The 20,774-nt window shown below is 35.6% G+C and overlaps 1 protein-coding gene across 27 annotated transcripts in view; it reads left to right on the forward strand.

Moving 5' to 3' along the window:
• Positions 1-20,774, forward strand: part of PARD3 (par-3 family cell polarity regulator) — a 424,256-nt gene that overhangs the window by 391,092 nt on the left and 12,390 nt on the right. For all 27 annotated transcript variants that reach the window (XM_052692888.1, XM_052692876.1, XM_052692889.1 and 24 more), the window contains one exon: positions 18,162-18,282. In XM_052692888.1, the coding sequence (XP_052548848.1) occupies positions 18,162-18,282 (121 nt within the window). The remainder of the gene's footprint in view (positions 1-18,161; positions 18,283-20,774) is intronic.

The raw sequence follows: 20,774 nt of genomic DNA on the forward strand, positions 1-20,774 counted from the left end.
GCATTCAGAAACTATACCTGATTATGGAAAGAAGCAGCAAAATACCCGCTGCTTTTCTCCCTATTCTCTTATGGAAAAGGGAAGAAGCAAACTGAACCTGTGAAAGGTGACAGCTCGTGTGAAGTCTAATCCTGCTGATTTACCACTGAGAATAATTTTAATTTCCAACTTCCGATGGCATTTGCTGTTCTGTATGTAAAATAGCCCTTAGCGGGTATTTTTTGACTGCTGATGAGCTTTATTCTGGCACTTGCTGGATGCTCCCAGTTCCTGTTGGCTGCTGGGGGCACTGGGGACACTGCAGCAGTTACAGAGCTCTCTTCCGAACATGTAATTGTAGGGGTGTGAGTGCTGGCTCCTTGGCACTGCTTGAAGTCAACTTCTAGCTATGTTGGTTACCTGGGAAACAGCTGTCAGCACAGTGGAAAGGAATCTATTTAGTATGGTGGATAGGTGATGGTTTAAAAAAAAAATAGAGAAACGGGAACAAAAAAAGGTCGTAACTCCACGATTTAGCTTTGTATTTGTATCATGAAAGAAACATGAGTTAGGGTGTACTTTGTAAGAACTTCAAGAATTAATTTTTCTCTGCATACATTGTCTGGAAATGTAGAAATTGATTATTTTATCATTATTTTATGAGGGATTTAAATGTCAATAGTAGCTCAAAATTTGTTTGTAAAAACAACATTGAATATAACATAATTTTTGCCAGTTATTTTCCATTTGTATGCTATAAACATGCTAAAAATGAGAATATAAAAGTCATTGTCAGGTTTTTTTTTATTTTCAGTATTCTTCCAGAAGCATTAATTTTTAGAACCCTTCTCTAATGAAGGTAAAAATTGTTAGATATTTTCAGACCAATGCCTAAAGCAGCCACAGGTAGCATTTCCAGAGGTGTCAGAATTGAACATTTTTGGCTTCTGCTCTGAGCTCAGATTCACTGACCTGTGTGTCACATCTCAGAGACAAAAGCAGAAATGACAGTGAAATGAAAAATCTTGTTATCTCAGCAACAACTTATCATATGTTTCTGATGACCTAAGGATAATAGCAGCCTCAAAGCTCATGTTGTTACCTATTCTGCCATGCAGCTTCATTCTTTTCATAGAGGATTTAATGCTGCTGTTTTGGGAAAAAAAAAAAAAAAAAAAAAAAAAAAAAACCCCGCATCACTGTAAATTTTGAGAAATATGTATATAAAGTGTAGATGCCTGCCTGTTCTCCTAGTTCATAGCTCTCAGTTTTAATGGTTGCTGATGATTTCAATTTTAAGTGAATTCTGACCACGTCACCACTGTTTTTTTCTCAGACAGAGCTTCCTCTTCCCTAGAGCAGTTTCTCTGGCAGGTTCTTCACCTGCTTTAGCACTTAAGAGGAGTTCAGCCTCTCCACTTGCTGATGTACAGTGGGGGTTCCACATCACAGGGACCAGTTCAATACCAAAAATACCAAATCCCTGCTTTTTTCCATGTGCCACGTCCATGTGCCTGCCAGTGCTAGTGCTCACAGTCAAAATGACCAGGGAGTTGATCCTTCTGAAAACAAGTCCGTCAAAAAGAAGATAAAATAAATAATGAATGAGACTTTTCATTCAGCTTCTCAGTTTGGTTAGCAGTGTGATTTCATGACTTTTCCACAGCTCAAGCTGATACAGGAACATGGAGCTGTGGAGGGCAGAATTTCACAGCTGTCGATGGTTGAATCCGTTCCAACCTAGAGTGAAACACAATAGCTCTCTGAAACATTTTTTGAGAACCTTAGCCTAATAAAGCCATTCTATTATTTTTAACAGTAATCTCCTAGTCATTTAGTTTGATTCTCTAGGTCAAGATTTAAGAACTGACTCTTCATAGGTGCTGCAGATTGTGTAACTCCAATTAACTGATGTATGCATCACAGTTTGTTCATATGTTTACATGGAAAAGCAGACATATTATGAGTGTATTAAAATGCAAGAAGAGTGTAAGGTATTGTATAATGTATATGATGTGTTTGCTCATGAGAAAGTGTGACAAAATTGGGCAAGAAAATAAATAGGAAATCCCATAGGAGCTTTTGAAGTAAAATAACACATTTGTAGCTCCGCGTATTAGAAAATTCTGATTTTTTTTTTTTCACAACTTTACTTTGGAAAAGTCCAGTTAGTCTAAAAGGTACTACTTCCTGAATCCATCAGGTAGAAAATGATTACTTTAACTATCTTTTTATTCTTGTTTTAATATCTAATAGCTCCCAAGCTTCTAAAATTAGAAGAGGTACCATTAGTGGAATACCACTTCTCCATAATACTCTGTTTCCACTCCTAGTCTTACTAATCAGTGTTTCCAAAACCCTAGTTCTTAGTTTCAGTTAAATTTCATTGTGTTGTAGAGAAGATAGAAAGGCAGGAAAAATACCCAGGAGGCTATTTGTATGTAGCAGAGAAGAGTGAGGAGATGATGAGAAGAAATAGTGCTGAATAAATGCAGTTTTTCTCAATACTCCATACTTTATGGTTGCAGAAGAAAAGGTGCTTATCCAGAAAACTGTGTATAGTGTTTTATTTTTGGATTTTTTTGAGCAATCTGATGACAACATTATTTTCCCCATTATCCTTTGTCTTAAAAAATAAATAAATAAATAAAAGCCCACATAAAGAAACCAGGTCATATGTATTACTGCAGAAGCCAAACATAGCACTTAAGTGTCTATGAGTAAAATGACATGTCATGAGAAGGTCTCTCCAGAGGAGAATTTCACATGACTACAAGCATCATTTATGTTAATTAGGAACATATCTAGGGTCGGAGGGTCTTGAGAAGGAAGTATTACTGTACAGAACATATATGATCCTTTTTAATATATGTTGTGCCTATAACTGCATATTACTATATCCTACACGCTATACTTAGCAAATCTGTCTGTCAGAAGGCTCTAATTGCTTTATGTGTGAGAACATTAAGCTGCAATAAATTTATATACACAGCTGTTCCATTACTGCAGAACAAGTTTTATCTCTTAATAAATTGATGTTTCTTTTTAGCGTCAACTCAAACCAAAATTTACTCCCAAGAAGGTGAACCTTAACATCACATAATTAGTTCAGTGACACCAATGGTAATAGAGGGTACATACTGTACATCTCTTCAACATACTGATGGAGAAAAGTTTTGACTTCTCTTAATTGTTTCTTGAAAGCTTAATTGTGATTAAGAGCAGCTTTAATTGGAAAAGGAAAAGAAATCATGACCTTTAAAACTCACACTGCAAATTGTGTGTCTGCATTTACAAGGAGGTGCACCTTAATGGAAAAAAAAAGAAAAAAAAAAAGAAAAAAAAAAAAACTTTATTTAAAATAGGGTGGGGAAAAAAAAAACACCTTGTGGTTCTGTATGGAGTCACGTTTAGGTTAATGGAACAGAAGCTTAGACTGCCCTGGACTTTTGATTAATATTTAATTAATCTTCTGTATAAGACTCTGATTTGAATTAAACCTGGGTACTAATAAAGGAACCAATTCACCAAAGAGTTCACATAAATTTGACCTGCCATTATTAGGATTTAAATTAAAATTGCCGAAGTTTTGTTTTCTGCTCATTTCATGCCTGCTCTACATCAAGTGCATGTAATTTACTCAACGTGATAGAGCTGGAAAAAATGCGACCTGAATTGGGCACTAGTAATAGAGCCATAGCAGTAACATAAGACATGCCTTTTGGTTTAATTTAAATAAGTACCCTGAGCTAATGAGTTGCATTGTTCTCCCAGAACAGGCTTTTACATTCCTTGCAAAAGAAGTAATTACCTATACACAACCATGGGAAGTATATTTGCTTATATCTAATCAGATATCCAGACTCATGTCTCTGTCCTTGATTGTCTTGGGTTCAGCTGACAGGGGAATGAATGTGAGTCTTGAGGTTATTATTATTTTATTTGTGCCAATGTCTTGAAATGGTATTGCTTGATTAAAAAGAAAAAAAAAAAAAAACAGATTGTTTGATCCTTATTTTTCAACCAGTTATGCCTGCATGTCTTCATGCTCAAAGATCAAGTCTTTTTCCCAGTAAGAAGGCAGGCTTTTATCTTGTGCTGTGAAATATGAACTTTGAGTCTGGGAGAGGGGTTTGGAATATCTGCTCATGCTTCTATATTCTCTTTTACTCAAAGTATCATTAAAATGATACAAGTGAGGGCTGTCCTGAACTGCCCTTTCCATACTGTGTGATAATGGTTGGAGTACTGCCAACAGCAAAGATAGGAAGACGCTGGAGGGAGTCTTGCAGAATCTTCCTTTTCATCTTTCAAATGAGTATTTAGTATCCACCTAACCTCAACACAGAAATTATGAGTTTGTACTTCTTTCACTCACATTTTTTTTCTGCTGGTTCTGTTCATAATCACAGGATATGGCCATTGCCATCTTGCATGATAGACTATCACTCACCTAATGAGCATCTCCAACATGGCCCTCTCCTCAAGTCTAGATAATACCTAAATCTTACAAAATTTCTCAAAGTATCTTTTTAAGTATTTTTAAGGTGATTTTTCTCAGTCAGGTGTTGTGACTGCAGAAATCAGTGCTGTCTAATTCATCTGGTCTTAAATATCTCCAGTATAATCCTTCATGGACAAAGTTGTCACACTTGGCTCTCTTTGCAGTCAGCAGAGATTTGGGCACAGGGCAGACCATCTAGTGCAAGTTTTTTCTGGGGTGAATATAACCATTTCATAAATGTCTGTGTGCTCCATTATTCAAGAATAAATCTATGCTTAAACTCTAAAATCCTTTATTAGGAACTGGTTGTAGGCAGTCTGTGCAGTGTATACTGCAGATAGGGTCCTGCTATTTGAGTAGTGCTTAATGATGTAGGAATCTGGCAAAAATGATGAAAAATAAATAGCAAAAAGGTAGACAAATCAGATTTTCGTGGTCCCTCCTTCCTAAGGATATTTATCATTCTTGCCTTACCTAACCTGACATTCTTGGGTTTGGTTTCCCTAGAAAGAAGATCACTCTGCAGTTCAAATTCAGCAAATTGACTTGAATTGAAAGTTATCTGAGTTAGCAGCATAGCAATATAAGCTACTCTCTTGAAGTTATGTCTTTCCTAGTTCATTGTGAAAATTCCAATAGATGCTCATGGAGTTCTCTTACTTTTTGTAGGGTAGAAGGCATTTTCAGAAGGCTAATACTACAGAAGCAATGTACAGTGTCTGATACCACTGCCCTCTTTGCATCATCAGGACAGTCACATGTGACAAAAATACAATGTGACCTGTTACAATTTACTCCTTCAATTACAGAAACAATACTACACTGTGAGTTTATTTCAACAGTTAATCATAAATATCAGTGAAGTTTAGTGTTGATACGTCTTTAGTCTTTCAACTCATCGCATCTATAAAGATCATTGTAATGAAAAAGCATTTTAAAACAATAATTATAAGGTAAAAGAAGAAGGTGCAGTGAGCTTATCAACCCTTGCGGTAGAAAAATATTTTTATATGCTATTTTAAGAAGTACAAGCATTTGATTAAAAAAAAACCATACTCTTCTATATAGGCATCTCAAACAATTCTGCCTATTTTATATAAAAACCTATATATATATGTATGTATATATATTTTATATATTTATATATATATATTTATATATAATTATTATTATTTTTGCTGGAGAAAAGTGGCTAATGCTGGTAGAAACAAATCTATGATTTGCATAAAATAGAATGGGCTCTATATTATTACTTGTGTTAATAGCTGCAGTTACTTGCCTGTAATATTTCGTCTTGTCTTTTGGGATCATGAAAGCATTTTGTAGGTATGTATCAAATACTTCAAGTCAGCTGGGTTCACAGTTACACAGGCTTATAGCTCTTTAGCTTCATTTTCCTCTGCTATCAAGAATTCCTCTTTGCTGGAAGTACCCAAAGGAATCTCTTAAAGAAGATGTGGAGGGTATTAGAATGTCAAGGTACAACTTAGCCTTCTATTGTTCATTTAATAATTGTACATTTTCTGGTGTTGCAGCAGTTAATTCCTTTTACAGGAGAGTAGTTATGTATGAACTTTATGTGGACTTGTTAGCTGTTTCCCTGGAATATAAATCATTGTCATCAATTGTTTGAAAAATTCCATTTTCGTCTCAGTGTGGTTCTGTCATCCTAGGAATGATTTAGCAATCTTAATCCTGGAATAAGAGAGGAAGGGAAAATATTTTAAATAAGGAGTAACAGTGGCAAACTTTTATTTGGGGAGATTGTTTTTCATAGACATTTGTTTACTGTGCAGATCAAATACTTAGTGTGTCCTTTGACAAGTATAGTCCATTAAATGCTTTATTCATGAACTGGGATCAAGGGATTGTCTCAGTTCTAGCCTGCTGTCTGAAATAAGATAATACAAGCAATTTCTATTAAGTATTATGCTTTAGGAGATTGGGGGGAAAAGGAGAAATTATTTAATCTCTTTGATCAGATTTGAATGGTAGAGAAATCAAATGCATTAATGTTTAAAATTAAAGATTTTATCAGCAGTCATCTTAGTGACTAGAACTTGGGTTGCCATACTGAATAAATATACTTCTTAGTACATGCAATGTGTTGATTTCCCTAGAGTTGCTCTCTAATTCATTGTAGAGAAGATTATAGAACTAGTAAATAACAAAAAGAAGAAACTGGGTGATATTGCTTTAAGGGGACTTGTTCAAATATATATATATATATTTATATATAACTCACCAGGTCATCTTTATGGCAAATTGTTTTGGAATTAATCCCTGAATTTCATATCAATAACAGGAAAAGCAAAACTCCAAATTATTCGTTTATTTTTTCCCCTGAAACCTTTTGAAAATTCTTGATCATATCTTCAGATGCCTGTGAACTCTCACGGCTTCCTTGGATACAGTGGATCTAGACAGGTTCGCTTTAGTTAAGGCTCAATTCCAGTGTTGTGTTTTAAAGCACTGTATTGGAACTGGCATTGCTGTTCTTCAGTTAGAATTACGTATGTAGCAATTTCCATTTCAGTGAAACTTATGAATTAGGAATTTCACATTTTAATAGCATTCAGGAAATAATTTCTGGTTTCTATACAGGGAATCATGAAGTGTGTGCACGTCGGGCGCTCCAATAGCAACAGAAGGTTCTGGTTTGTGGCAGTGTGTTAGCTGCTGGGCCTCCTGCCTGATCTGTCTAAAATAAAATTACAGTACAATTTATTAAATTTATTATTAAGCTCCAGAGGAAAAAAACATTTTCGTGTTTTTATGATCTGACTGAGGATCTGTATCATGTGACTGATCAGCTATATTTTCAGATATCTGGCCTGTACAAGTTTCAACAGAAGTAATGTGTACTATACAGCCATGTTTAGCATTTTCAAAACTTTTTTTTTTTTTTTTTAAGCTCTTGAACTTGGTCTGAAATCTTCCTAATTATCAGTGTCAGAATAAAGCAGTATGTTAGAAATCCAACTGAAACTTATAAAGATGACAAAATAAAGTGATATCAGTTTGGATATATTTTAACATGATGTCAAAACACATTGTCATCTAATTCCCTAGAGACACCATTATGGTGTCAAAATGAAACATTCTCAGTCCAATACTGTAAGAATAACAACATGAAATGATACCATTTTAACTTTGTAATGTAATGTCAATAATGTGTAAAATATATCTGATCTACTAAGTGGAAATGCTTGTTATACATATTTCATTTCTTTCCACTTACTAAAAAGTATAGTGATTATGTTATTGGAAAAAAATGTTATAGCATTTGTGTAGCATTTGTTGATGTAATTTGAAAGCTGGGATACAAGTGAGCCATATCAAAGAGATCTTAAATATAGAAGAAGTTATGTTGCAATCCCTGGCTTATCTCATGCAGAGCTATATGTATCTGTATCTTTCAGAACCTAAACATCTTATTTTTTGTCTATGAGTAGAGAGGAATGGAATGGAATGGAATGGAATGGAATGGAATGGAATGGAATAGAATAGAATAGAATAGAAGTTCAGTTGGACTTTCTAGTTAAACTGCCTGACTTTTGGCTAATGAAAAGTTAACATAGATGAAATACATAATTAAATATATGATTATATAGAATAGAGAATTACTGTTTTTAGTAAATATTACAAATAGTAAATATTTACTGTTACTATATTTTACTCCATAAAGAAACCATTAAAATGTTAGTAAATTAAATAAGAACTGGTTGTGTATTGACTTTATACTCATAGAATCAGCTAAAAGAGGCCTTCAAATCATCTTGTCTAACCATCAGCCTGACTTACTAAGTTCCATCATTAAACAATGTTCCTTAGTCCCACTTCATGCAGGCTACCATAACCACTTCTTAAATAAGGCTGTTGTCCATTTACAAATATGTGAATTCAGACTGCGATGCTGAGTGACTTGGCAGTGGATCACAGATGGACAGACATTTTTATTCTAATTAATTTTTCTGCCTAAGGACTGAATGGTTAGATTATACTGCTGTGCCAGCTGACTGTCATCTTCCACCAGGCATCCTTGGCACCAGACTTTCTCAGGAGGATTCATTTTTCATTTACTTTGACCCAAGTTAGTCATCTAGGGTGGGATTTGGGTACTGTAATATAGTTGTCTAAATCAACCTATCGAAGTCTGAGCTTGTCACTCAGACTTCATCAATTAAGAGAACTAATGAGTTCTCAAGGGTGAGTAATTTCATCCTAAGACAGGTGCTGTGAATTTCCCCAGGGGGTAATTTATTTCTCCATATTTTCCTCTCAAAGTGCCTAGTCTTGTTTGGACTCTATGACTACCTTTTAGATGAATAAAGTTGATTGAGAAAGATCTCGCCTTTACTTATCCTGGTAAATAACTTGCTTTACTATAGCTTTTACCTGATGAATGGTCTATGTAAACTACCAAAATGGTGTTACAGTTAAATACTATATTTTGTCTATAGTGAAAGAAATATACATTTGGCTATCTGAAATTTGTTCTTGAGTTGAGAGTAATCCAGTCAAGAACAATAAAGATTAGACTTCAGTATTTCTAATCCAGTGATTCAAAACATAACGAGGCCATCATCAATTACTGAGCATTCTGCACATTAATCTGAAAAAAATAAATAAAAATCCTGAGGAATAGATACTTACAACATTTCCAAGCAGAAAAAATAGTTTGAAAATACGCTGTGTAGGATAAGCTGTATCCTAAGCATCTGCCCAAATAACCTTTTGGGTAAAGGTAAGTGCTTCTCTTGTCTGTCATTGAGTGGAATTGATTTTTAGCTTGAAAGTAACTGTCAGACCATCATTTTATGGCAACTTCTAGGTTTGCAGTTAATTAAGACTGTGTGGTAGTAATACATGATTAAAATTTATTAAATTCTTTAAAATCTTTATCTTTACAGTAAAATGCTGCAGAGGATTTATCCAGAAGTCAGCAGTTTTACAAGATATAATATGAAGATTTTTTTAATCTCCATATGTAAATATTATTTAATTAAATCTCTTAATTAGTTTTTTTCTGTTTTGGTTTTTTTTTTTTTTTTTTGCTAACCAGTATAGAGCTCAACTTCATAAAAGGCAACAGTTACATGAATTTAGGCACCAATTGAAGTTATCAATCTTAGCTTTGAATTTCACTTTTTTCTTGCTTCAGTCATATGGGAAACTGAAGGCAAAGGCACTAACATTAAGCTCAGAATCAAAGTTTTATATAGATGATGAGATTATTTAGTGCCAAAAATAAAACAGTGATTCCATATTTCTCTGTATTTTATGTAGAACTTCAGATCAATTGCCAGTGCTGCTAGTAGAGGGAGTTCTCCTGCTTTTCAGATTACTGAAACCTCACGAAACTTTGATCTAGCCCTAGGATTGCTAGGACAGTTATTTTTGTTTGTTTGTTTTTAATGGACATGTAGTCATTTTGCATTTGGAAATTAGTTGATAGTTAGAGTAATGCAAAATTGGTCAATATGTTCTTTAGAGATTTCTAGTGCTATAGACTCTCTGTCAAAGAACATAAATAATTAAGCCAACTATATGAGTTGCTGTGGGAGCCACATGAACTTTGTATACTGTGAGATCTTTCTAAATGTTCAGGCATTTGAAAAAGATGTCTTTCCTATGGATCACTGTTTCTCTTGCAATGTACGGCTTCGTACTGTACTTCTATTTGTACTGAAAAATAAAGATGTCATTTTTTGAGTGCAATTGCTCTCGAGAATCAAAAACATACTGCTACATTTTGCTACTTACAACACACCAATATCTATTTCCTAAGCTTTTATCTGAAGTATCAAATAGTTTTTGGATTTTAAGTGTAGCATGTGACAGTGCATTAAGGCAAGAACTGAATACCTTTTAATCATTTTTTTTTTTCCACTGGAACAGAACTCAACTTCACCATTTCCAAACAGAGCAGTAATGATGTGTTATTTGAATGAAGTCGTATTGTCACTCTCTTTTGATGCATCCTTCAAATCAAATGGTACAATCAGGAACTTCATTGAGTTTTCTTTTCCTCTCTTTTATTTCTAAGTCTCCAGACTCCGGCCATGAAAAGACTCAGGCTTTTTTTCCACTTGATAATGTTAAGCAGATTTTATGCTGTGAAAGTAAGTGTCACCACGTTTCCTAGCTGAAGCAATGTGTGCTGGTGTAAGCTGGGCTGTCCCTGCGTAACAATATTCACACTACCCAGGTGGTGCCTGCTATAGGCAGATGCTTATTTCTGCAAATAATAGCTGCTCTTCTTTAAAAAGTTACTGCATCCTGACTTCTTACTGTAGTCCCACTGAAGGCTTCTGCCCCTACATCTCCTCTAGAGAGATCAGAGGGAGCGCACTCTAAATAGCTTGCAGCCTAGCAGTGGGATTAGCTCAAGCAGAGACAAAGGCTGAGATCCCAGAGCTTGCTTGGGATTGCTCTGATGATCCACTCTGCTGGCACAGGAATGACCAGCTAGGTCCAAGAGAGGATTTCTTCACTGTGTTCTTTTTAAATGTATTTGTGCAACAGTGCCAGGCGAGTCTCCTTGCACTGACACAAAACATCCTGTGATGACTGATTGTGGATGTTCAGCAGACTTTACAGCGATGGAACCATCACTGTCTGTTCCATTTAGGATGGGAAGATATTTGGAAGGTCAGAGTCTGCTTCTTTGCCAGCCTGTTTTTCTTATTTCAGTTAAACTCAAAAATGCAAAGTTCTCCTTCACTTGATCAAAGTTTTAGCTTTGTTTTCTTTTCTTGTTATTTATTAAATATTTTGTGTGTGTGTTCCTGCCATTTCATTAACATTTTGACATGAAATTCACAGTTAGATGTCACTTTTGTTTGTTTGTTTAGATTATATGTGGCATTCTATTTTTTCTTCTTCTCATTAATTTGAAAAAAACGCAATACCTTATTTCAACAGCTGTAACAATTTGCATGTGGTTGAAAATCGCCTTGGCTTTTATCTGCAATATCTAAGTAAGTAAGTAAGACTTAGACTGTACAGCAACCCAGTGGCTGAGTATCAGTTTTCAGATGTTTATAGCAAGTTCCTAAAATCCCTACTTTTGTTTTTAGTAGAATTCCCCTGAAAAGTAAGTCTGGATTTCTGTCTCTGGTGAGCAGGCTCTGACAGGCTAATAAGGAAGACTGATGGTGGCAATAAAAAGGGTCTTGGGTGCATTCTTCAGATTTCACTGGATGTAAAATGATGGCCCTGCTACAGAATGGCCACAGAGGGACTTGGAGTGAAATCGTGTCTGGAGAGTTTGAAGAGAGTATTGTACTGAAGTGACCTCTCCATCAGCTCAGGCTCTTGGCATTATTCATGGCTATCACATCTGAAGAGAGTGCTGAATTAACAGCATTTGAGGCAACCTTTTTAGCCAGGAGAATAGAGATGTATGTTTTTGACTTTTGTTGATTTACTCCCTTGAAATTTGCATAAAGTGATCTGAAAAGTGATCTAAAGCAAAATCTGAAAAGAAATTTCATCCACTGTAGGAAATGAGTGCGTTTGGGGGCTTGAATAACTTCTTGGTGGTGCATTTGGTTCTGGAGCTGATGACTACCACTGAGAAAGTAAACTGGAAATGACATAAAACTTCCTGAAGAGCTTATGTCACTTGCATACATGTTGACATATATCCTTGGCTTTAAATCCTTGTTTTGATGGAATTAATATGCTGAAACATGTAGGTATGTGTGCAGGTAGTACGTGAGATCTCGCCTGTCACATTAAGCCAATCCCTGAATTTAGCTGCTTTTAAAAATGGTAAGCTTTAAAGGATATATAATGCTCTATATTCATTTAGCAAATATGCAGTGGCAAGAGGGAGTGATTTTTATAACCTTGTGAACAGTAGAAATAAGCCAAGATTGAAAGAGATCTGGAAAAAAATATTCAGATAGAATGTATACCCTTCAGCATGCAAGAAGCTGCCCTTGTTAGAAGCTAACTTTGCATGCATAATTAATTTGAGCAGCACATTCAGTTTCTTACAACTGAAAGAGAAATTGAATTCAGGTGTTTGGTGAACATATGGGGGATTTACTGTGAATTTATGACCTGTGGTTTGAGTGTAAAACCCCAAGATACTACCTGATAAAACTTAATGAAGCTTGTGCAGAGAAGCTATTTTTATTTGCAGTTTTGTAATTGATATATTTTCTTTTCTTTTCTCTTTTTTGTTTTTGTACTTTTCTCCCACCTTTTAGTTCCATATCTCCAGTAATTTCTTTAACACTTAAGAAAAATGAAAGTACTGTAGGATAAACTGTTTTGTCTCCTTCCGTGTTACGAGTACAACGCACATGTTATAATTGTGATCTTAACAAATTTCATCTCTTGCTCAGCTGATTTTTTTCTCATACTGACTGTGTTGAGTCTTCAGTCATGCAAAAGCTCTGTACAATGCTGGCTGATTGGTTCTGTTTGTGAATCATGCCCACATGTATTAATTTCAGTGAGTTTGTGGATAATCCATTACTCAGTGTGTCAGAGAAGACTTCATGTAGGACACTGGAAGGAAGCCACCAACACTAACTCCAGCTTGAGGACTGGAATTTAGATGTCAAATAAACTATAAAACAAAATTATAGGAAAAGAACAACCTGCTCTTGTGATCTGGTGGCAGGAAGGAGATGGTGCACCCTCTGTCAGTGCTCGTCCATTAACCCCACGGGGGTGTGGGCACTGTCTATGTCAGCAGTGGTTAACAAATCTGCTTGAGTTGAACAGATCTGCATGCAGTGCAGTGCAGTATCGTACCAACATTACGCCTGGTAAAGGGCATGCTTTCATTTTATTTTGCATCCATGGCTTTTTGGAAAACCAAGACAGTTTCTGCTTATCCATCCTCAAGGGCCATCTGAAACAGATCTCCATCTGCTTGGAGTAAGCACCATGGTGAGAGGATGCTTGAGTATCGTTCAATGCAGCAGAAGCTTTTATATTAGATTATCACCAATCTGCTCAGTTGTGCTCAAACCATGGAGGATGGGGCCCATTCTGTAGACTCAGCTAATTCTGTGCTTTGGTAAGGATGCACAGCCACAAGAGGAAAGACAGCCTTAGTCCTCCATGGGATGAGAATAAACACTTTTTCTCCTCCATTCTACCTGTAGATACAGATAGATTCCAATTTAGCTCTTGATTTTTAGTATGAAGTGAATAATAAGTCATCTTTCCAAATAGAAAGAAATGTGCTTTATACAAATAGATGATTCTTGTTTACCATGCTGAAGTAAATAAGGACCCATCTGTGCTGTATAACTGCTATCCAGAGATCTAAGCAGCCCATCAGACCTGAGAGCCCCTGACAGTACAAATCTGTGTTAGAAGATTTCAAGGTGTAAAGAACAGTTTGTTTACTAACCTTTTGGTTATTCAAGACATGTTGCAACTGCCTGGTGATGTTGTTAAGACCCTTTTCCACGCTTCTTTAGGCCAATAATTTTTTTTCCAAAGCTTTAGTCATCTCTGTTCAGTAGCATGTTTGTACCTACTATATCACACTGAAAATCTGTCTGTTTTGATAGCATTACAACTCTGTACATCAGTGCATGACATCACACTAAGACATTGCTTAATGATCTGAGACTCTGGTGGTCATTGCTACGGCTTCTTGTTTCTGGAAAAATACGTGACAGCCCCTGTCAATCTATGCCTTCCTTAAAGTTGCATTTTTAGCCTGTACTGGTGGTTGTGTGTTTTAAAACAGTGCTCACAAAGTAGCTGCTCGTAAAATGTGCTATCTGCAGGTGGAAGCCAATGGGATGTCAAGCATAGAGGTGATCCAAGGACATCTGGCCGCTTCACAACCCAAGCTACTTTGACCCTAAAAGCCTTTCCTTGGTTTTTATTTCTTTCAGGAACTTTTACTAATAAGAGCACTTTGAAATAAAAACATAGTAGCTTATATCTGATGCTAGGAAGTGCTAATGGTCTTTCGTAAGTTCACAGGCATTCTGTTATTAAGTAGGCATAGGGGAGGGAATACTGTTTAGGCAAACTGTGGTTACTATAGAAAGTTTTAATTCCAGTTTTGTTGAAATGTTTAAAATTACCGAAGGTCAAATCTTTAAGAAACTTTGAATGGACTTCAAGTTAAACTCCTTCCTTCCCACTGGCAGTCCTGAATTATTAAAGGCAGTTTTGCCTTCAGATTTTCAGTTCATTTGAATGAAAAACTCAAAACATGGTGTGTTTAGTTAAACTTTTGAGAAGTTGAACCATACATCTACAAAAGTCAAAAGGCAATAAAGCCCTTGGAAACCTGCATCATAGCAGTGTGTTTGTTGATATGACCCTGTCTTTTGTGGCTCTTCATGCAACAAGTGAAAACTCATTTTGTTTTAGACTGGCTGAGGACTCAACATGTTGGATAAAATGTGTTTAAAGCTGTCCCAAGGGACGATGCTAGGACTTAGCTAAAGAGCTGTAGATAAACAGAACATCTCAGAATCTAAAAAGGAAAAAAGTTAAGATTTCACTTTTTTTTTTTTTTTTTTTAATGTCCCTACTTCTTATTGTAATTATAATTATGGGATTTCCCTTCTTTTTAAAGTGGGTAAGTGTTGCTTGGGGTTTTAATGAGATATGGGGTGTATCAATTGTCTCCTGAGTGGGGAAAACCTTGGATGTTTCACTAGAAGACAGAGAGGACATAGCAAAAAACCTGTTAATAATAAAGTTAATTGGATGAGGAGATACATGGAAAAAATTAGGAGACAGTATGTCAGACCAGAATGGAGATGTGCAAGCCTTCACTGGTGAGAAGGATAGGACAGGGGAATAGTTTGACCAGGAGAATTGAGAATATAGTTGAGAGGAAAGTGGAAATGAAAGGAAGCCAACCTGAGATAGAGTCCAAGCCCTTAAATAATCTTTCTTTTTTCTTAAAGTTATCTTAGCCCCTGACTGCTTTCCTTTTCCCTTTTCCTCCTCTAAATGAAAATGTTTTAAATCTTTCTTTATTGTTATAAGATTGCTCTTTGACCTCATTTTCTTTGTCTCAGACTTTTTAAGCACATAGAAATTTGAGTAGATACTGAAGTAGTTTTGTCCTTTAATTTAGCTCTTTCTTTTTGTGAAATAGTCCTATTTTATTATTCACTTCTTTTGCAGTTTTCTAAATTTGGGTTATGTCCCTTGCTTTTGTGATAAAATAGAACCATTATTGAAAGATTTATCTTCTATTATCAAGTCTTTTAATAACTTTGAATAACTTTGAATTTCTTAAGTCAACTTGGCATTTTTTTCGTATCTCTAAAGTAAATTGTTCTTAAGTTCATCATAATTAATCATAAATCCCAGGATCCTCCTTGTCTTTTTGTTGTTCTGTGTCTCCAGTGTGTAGAGGGTGTCAAATTCATGCATTCCCTTAACTGGAATAGATATATATTTTAGCTTCGTAGCATGAACACTAGGCATTCATTTGCTATTCTTGCTTACTCTGTTGTAATTCTTTCCATTAATAACAATCACAAAATGTGTATAAGTCCTCAAATCTATAATAATCCTTCCAATGACCTTTCTGGAGCTGGTGCAATATGTCTGTTGCTCATCATGTACAGGTTCTCGGTCACTATTTTTTCGGAGTTTTCCTTCCAATTTTTCTTTGCCAGGAAATCACTATTCAAGTGTCACATTTGCATTGTGATTTCTTAGAGCCTGAAAAAAATGTGATTGAAGAAGACTGATAAGCCTGAAGGTGCCCATGTGCAGCACTTTGCTAGTAATTTCACACCAAAGTACAAGAGCATTTCTCCTTCAAAGGTGTTCTTACACCTCAAATACTAATAGTTAATTTTAAATGCAAGTTAGTTTGCAGAAAAGATTATCTGTTTATAATGAATTAGACTACTTGTTTGTTAGATTAACAATGTCAGTTTTAAAACCAGTAGGCCATTTTAAAATATTTTGTATGTCTTACATTAGATTATGGTGACTGCATTTTAAAAAGTGCTGTGTGCAGCAGTGCATCAGGTTAAAAACAAATGCTTATATAGAAAAGTTGGGCAGAGTTTGACAATAAGAAACAAATTTACAAAATGTAAAACTGGAAAAAGACATAAGCTGTTCCACAAAATTAAGATGAATTAAGGAAATAGAATTAGCAACGCACCTAAAAAGAGAAGGAAATTTTGAAATTGCCATCATGTCTTATTTCCACCGACTCTAAATAAAGCATTCTTTGAGCTGTACTTTTCAAAATGGCAATCTGCATGTAGAACTGACCTAATCACCCTTTTCTTTGTCTCTTGTTTCGTAGGAAAAAAACAAACAACTAAACAAACAAACAAACAAACAAACAAACAAAAAAGCCTCTTTTATAAATTCTTTTTGCTAGAATTGTTCTAATTTTTCTGTTTGGCTAACCAAGCAATGATAAGCTCCTTTTAATAGCATTGAAAAGAATGGGAGGCAACGTCTCAAACATGTATAGCCTCCAGTCTACTGCACCCACCAATCCTGACAGATGCAGAAAACAGTCACAGATGGACTCCAGAAGTGTCTGTTCTCATATGAGAGAAAACCTGGGATATAAATTCACCGTGTTTTATTATACCTCGTGTCCACGAGCAGGAATCTATGGAATTGTTTTCCACTGCATCCCTGTAGATTTCTCCTTTCGAACAACATAATTGCTGAACATTCCATATCAGCTCTTTTGAAATAAACAGTAAAATGCAGGGCTTAAAAAGACAATAATAAGAGATTAAAACATTTCTGCTTAGTCTTTATATAAAATTATTTGTTTGTCAGATATCCTGTGATTACCACATTAACATGTTTGAAATATAGTGGGGATTGTAGAGGTCAGGTGGGAGCTGCACAGATGGAAAAATGGCAATGAGATTAATGAATATCCACTTAGCTTCATGAAATAAGCTGTTCCTGTGTGTATTTCACCACAATTTCACATAAACCTGAGCTATGGAGAAATGATTACCTGAAACAGGCACTATGGAAAAATTTATGATTTTGAAGAGCTAAAGATTCTTTTCCATTTTACGTGTACTTTTCCATAAGGGTAACTCCAGGGCTGAGCCCACCCCAGCACTCTGGCATCTGCATATCAGGAGCCAGCTGCTGCTCTGCCACTGAACATGTTCCTTCACACAGCTTTTCGCTGGCCCTTTGGCACTCTAATGCTTTCAGGCTGATCTACTTGAAAGACTTGATAAAAACAGCTAAGGGATGACAGGCTCTTATCGATTGGAGAGAATAATCAAATTTTGTATAGGTAGGACCTTCAGACATTGTAATGATTTGATGTGAATAAAGATGTGACAGTCGTACCGTTTATTGATAGGGAAGAAGAAGCATCCATGTTTATTCAGTAGCAGAGATCATTAGGACTTTTCTCATAGTATTCCTCAGTGTTAACGCTGACAATAACATTTATTCTTCTTCATTTCTAGGAGTAACATATGCCAGTAACTTCATGTGATTTTTAGAAAACTCCATTCATCATCCGTTCTTACACTATCTGAAGTTCATTAATCAAACAACATTAATCATTATGAAAGTCTAAATGTCTATACATTGAGTGCTTGGAAATTATTTTTAAGTCTGTACTTCTGTACTGTAGCAGTGGTGCCTTGCAAAGAATTTGTAGTCACAGATGGCAGTTCCTAAATATTGATCATTTCCATCCTCCTTTTAGCAACAGATCAACTCCTAACAATCATGACCGGATACAGCGCCTGAGACAAGAATTTCAGCAAGCAAAACAGGATGAGGACGTGGAAGACAGGAGACGTACTTATAGCTTTGAGCAGCCATGGGTAAGTGTATATACAGTCTGCCAATCTTGAAACTTGCACCAACCTCCACTCTCCCTGCCCTGGTCAGGAGCTAGGTAGGACTGAGCCAGGGTTGTCTGCCTCCAGCCCTCCTGCTTATTCTGCTGGCCACATTTCTGTTTCTTTGATGTTTGTTTCATTTTTAAACTTCTTCAATAATCTTTTCTCTGTATGTGTAGCATAATTTGCTCTGTGTTTAAACTCTAGACTCTGAGTTACTACTTGGATTTCTTTTGCCTCAAAGCTAATATCAATTATTCTGAAAATCACCAAGAAAATCAAAATGAAACACACACTAATGATAAATAATTGAAAGAGATCATGTAACCTTGTACATGATATTTTCTCTGAAGCAACATTTTCATGATTATTTATTTTCCTCTTTTAAGAGGAAGTAAGTGTTTTTACAGTGAAAAAGAAGACATATGTATTATGCTACGGTTTGTAATAGTGTCTCTTTGCCACTGATACTAGCCAAGATAGTTCTGTCTTGAGAAATATGTCCTAATAGATCGTTTAAATCTTGTTCAATCTATCTGATCTAGCAAAGTGATACAACTATGTAAATCCACGTGCTTGTTTTACATAATTGAAATGAATCCCTGATGCCTTTTATCAACTACATATCCTAAATTATGATTCTTTAAATGTGGGATAAATACTTTATTGTATGTATTTGTTTAAAAAAAATCCACGATAAAGACAGTGAACCATTCACTCACATTCTCAACAAGAAGAGGTTGTATCATAACAGCAGTAGAATTTCCCACATCTCCAATGCACATGAGACAGAGATGGAAACATCCCAAGATCAACATCTCTTTATCTGAAGTCACAGAGAACAACCTAGGTAACATCACAAGTATATCATCTGTTTGCTGTTGTGGTGAATATTGGAGATTTTTTTACCTCTGTTCTGTCTTTGTGTCCTTCTCCTTCTTAAGCTCACCAGTTGGAAACTGTGGTATTTTTAACATAGAGCACGGAGAGGAATAAAGGTGAACGTGTCCCTAAATGACCTCACATGCTGTATAAGGGTATAGGCTTCTTGTTTCCCATGTTAGAAAACCTCTAATACTCTCTGAAATAGGATAAACAAAATAAGCATTTTCTTTAAGTTTTTGATTTAATATTGTAAATATGATGTGATAGCTCATCTCAATTGTAGCGTAGCAGTTTTTGGAAGAAAGGGACTGGGTGTAGGAAGTACTTTTTATTTTACATTTCTACTGCAGTTTAATTTCCAAATGAAAGATTTGAGCTGTATTCTTGGAAAACTGTCTATGAGAAAAATTTGCACTCTTGGAGAGTTGGGAACTTAACTACTGAAGGTCATGGGCCAAATTGTTGTATATCCAAATGCCATAGCAACTTTAGTCAGGCAACTTGACTTTTATTATAGTTTCTTGTAATGAGTGAGTAGGGAATTATTTGGATGACAGGCTGATTACCTTAGGAATGGAATAATTTCCTAAATTGTGGGTTAGAACATTGACCTTTCTTTTTCTCTTATTTAAACAAATGGGATCTCTCTGTTTACTCCCCTTCTACAAATCATGCAAATGAGCTCAAAGTGATTAATTCAGCTTAATGTATTAATATTAACTCTGAAGCTCGCTGTTGCATTTGTAGGAGCTGATGTTGTTAAGTACTTAAGTGACCAGATATTTTATTTTAGATATGTACTTTAAAAAAAAATTGGCCCAGCATATTTTTGAATTATAATATTTTTTCCATCATGTACTCCAGGCTTTCAAGAGAATAACACTTGGAAAGGATAAAGCAGTGATCTCATCCATTTCAACAGTTCACAGTCATTTCAGTGTTAAGGAACCATAACCCTCTTTCTTAAGGAGAGTCTATTACTTTAACATATTAGTCTGAGATGACAGACTTTGTTAAGACACTCTCTCAAAACAGATCCAGATGTATTATTAAATGCTACAAAACAATGCAAAAGCAGTTTATAATATATATGTAGGAAAATACTTATGCATTTATCAGCCTCCCTTCAGTTTTCTCCATCTGCAAGCTGTTGGTTACAAATCATAACAGTGAGACACACACCTGTACTTGGACCATTGTTGAAAAGTATGCTTTCACCAGGGGAGAAAGCTTGTGCAGCCTACACAGACAAAGGGCTTTGCATTCAGAGGTGCCTCTGTGCCGCATGACAGCAGCCAACTCTGACCTGGTTTGGAGAGAAAGAGAGGAAAAAAAACAATCTTTCATCCACTGAGAAGTGTGTGCTATGAGGTGATAAGTAGTTTGCATTTCTCATTAACAAGATGATGGTAGGATTGTGGATAGGGAACAGTGTGCTGATGTGATGTGGGACTATTTGTTACTTTAAGGAAGTGTAAATGAACATAAAGTTTGCAGTGTAAGTAATGGGTGCTGACGGAAATCTGGCAGCTTTAAGGATATTCAGAGGAGCTCAATAGCTCAGGAACCTGCTAATATATTATCAAAAT

Source organism: Tympanuchus pallidicinctus, unplaced genomic scaffold, assembly GCF_026119805.1.
Source record: "Tympanuchus pallidicinctus isolate F22 unplaced genomic scaffold, pur_lepc_1.0 scaffold3, whole genome shotgun sequence".
In the NCBI taxonomy this organism is placed as follows: domain Eukaryota; kingdom Metazoa; phylum Chordata; class Aves; order Galliformes; family Phasianidae; genus Tympanuchus; species Tympanuchus pallidicinctus.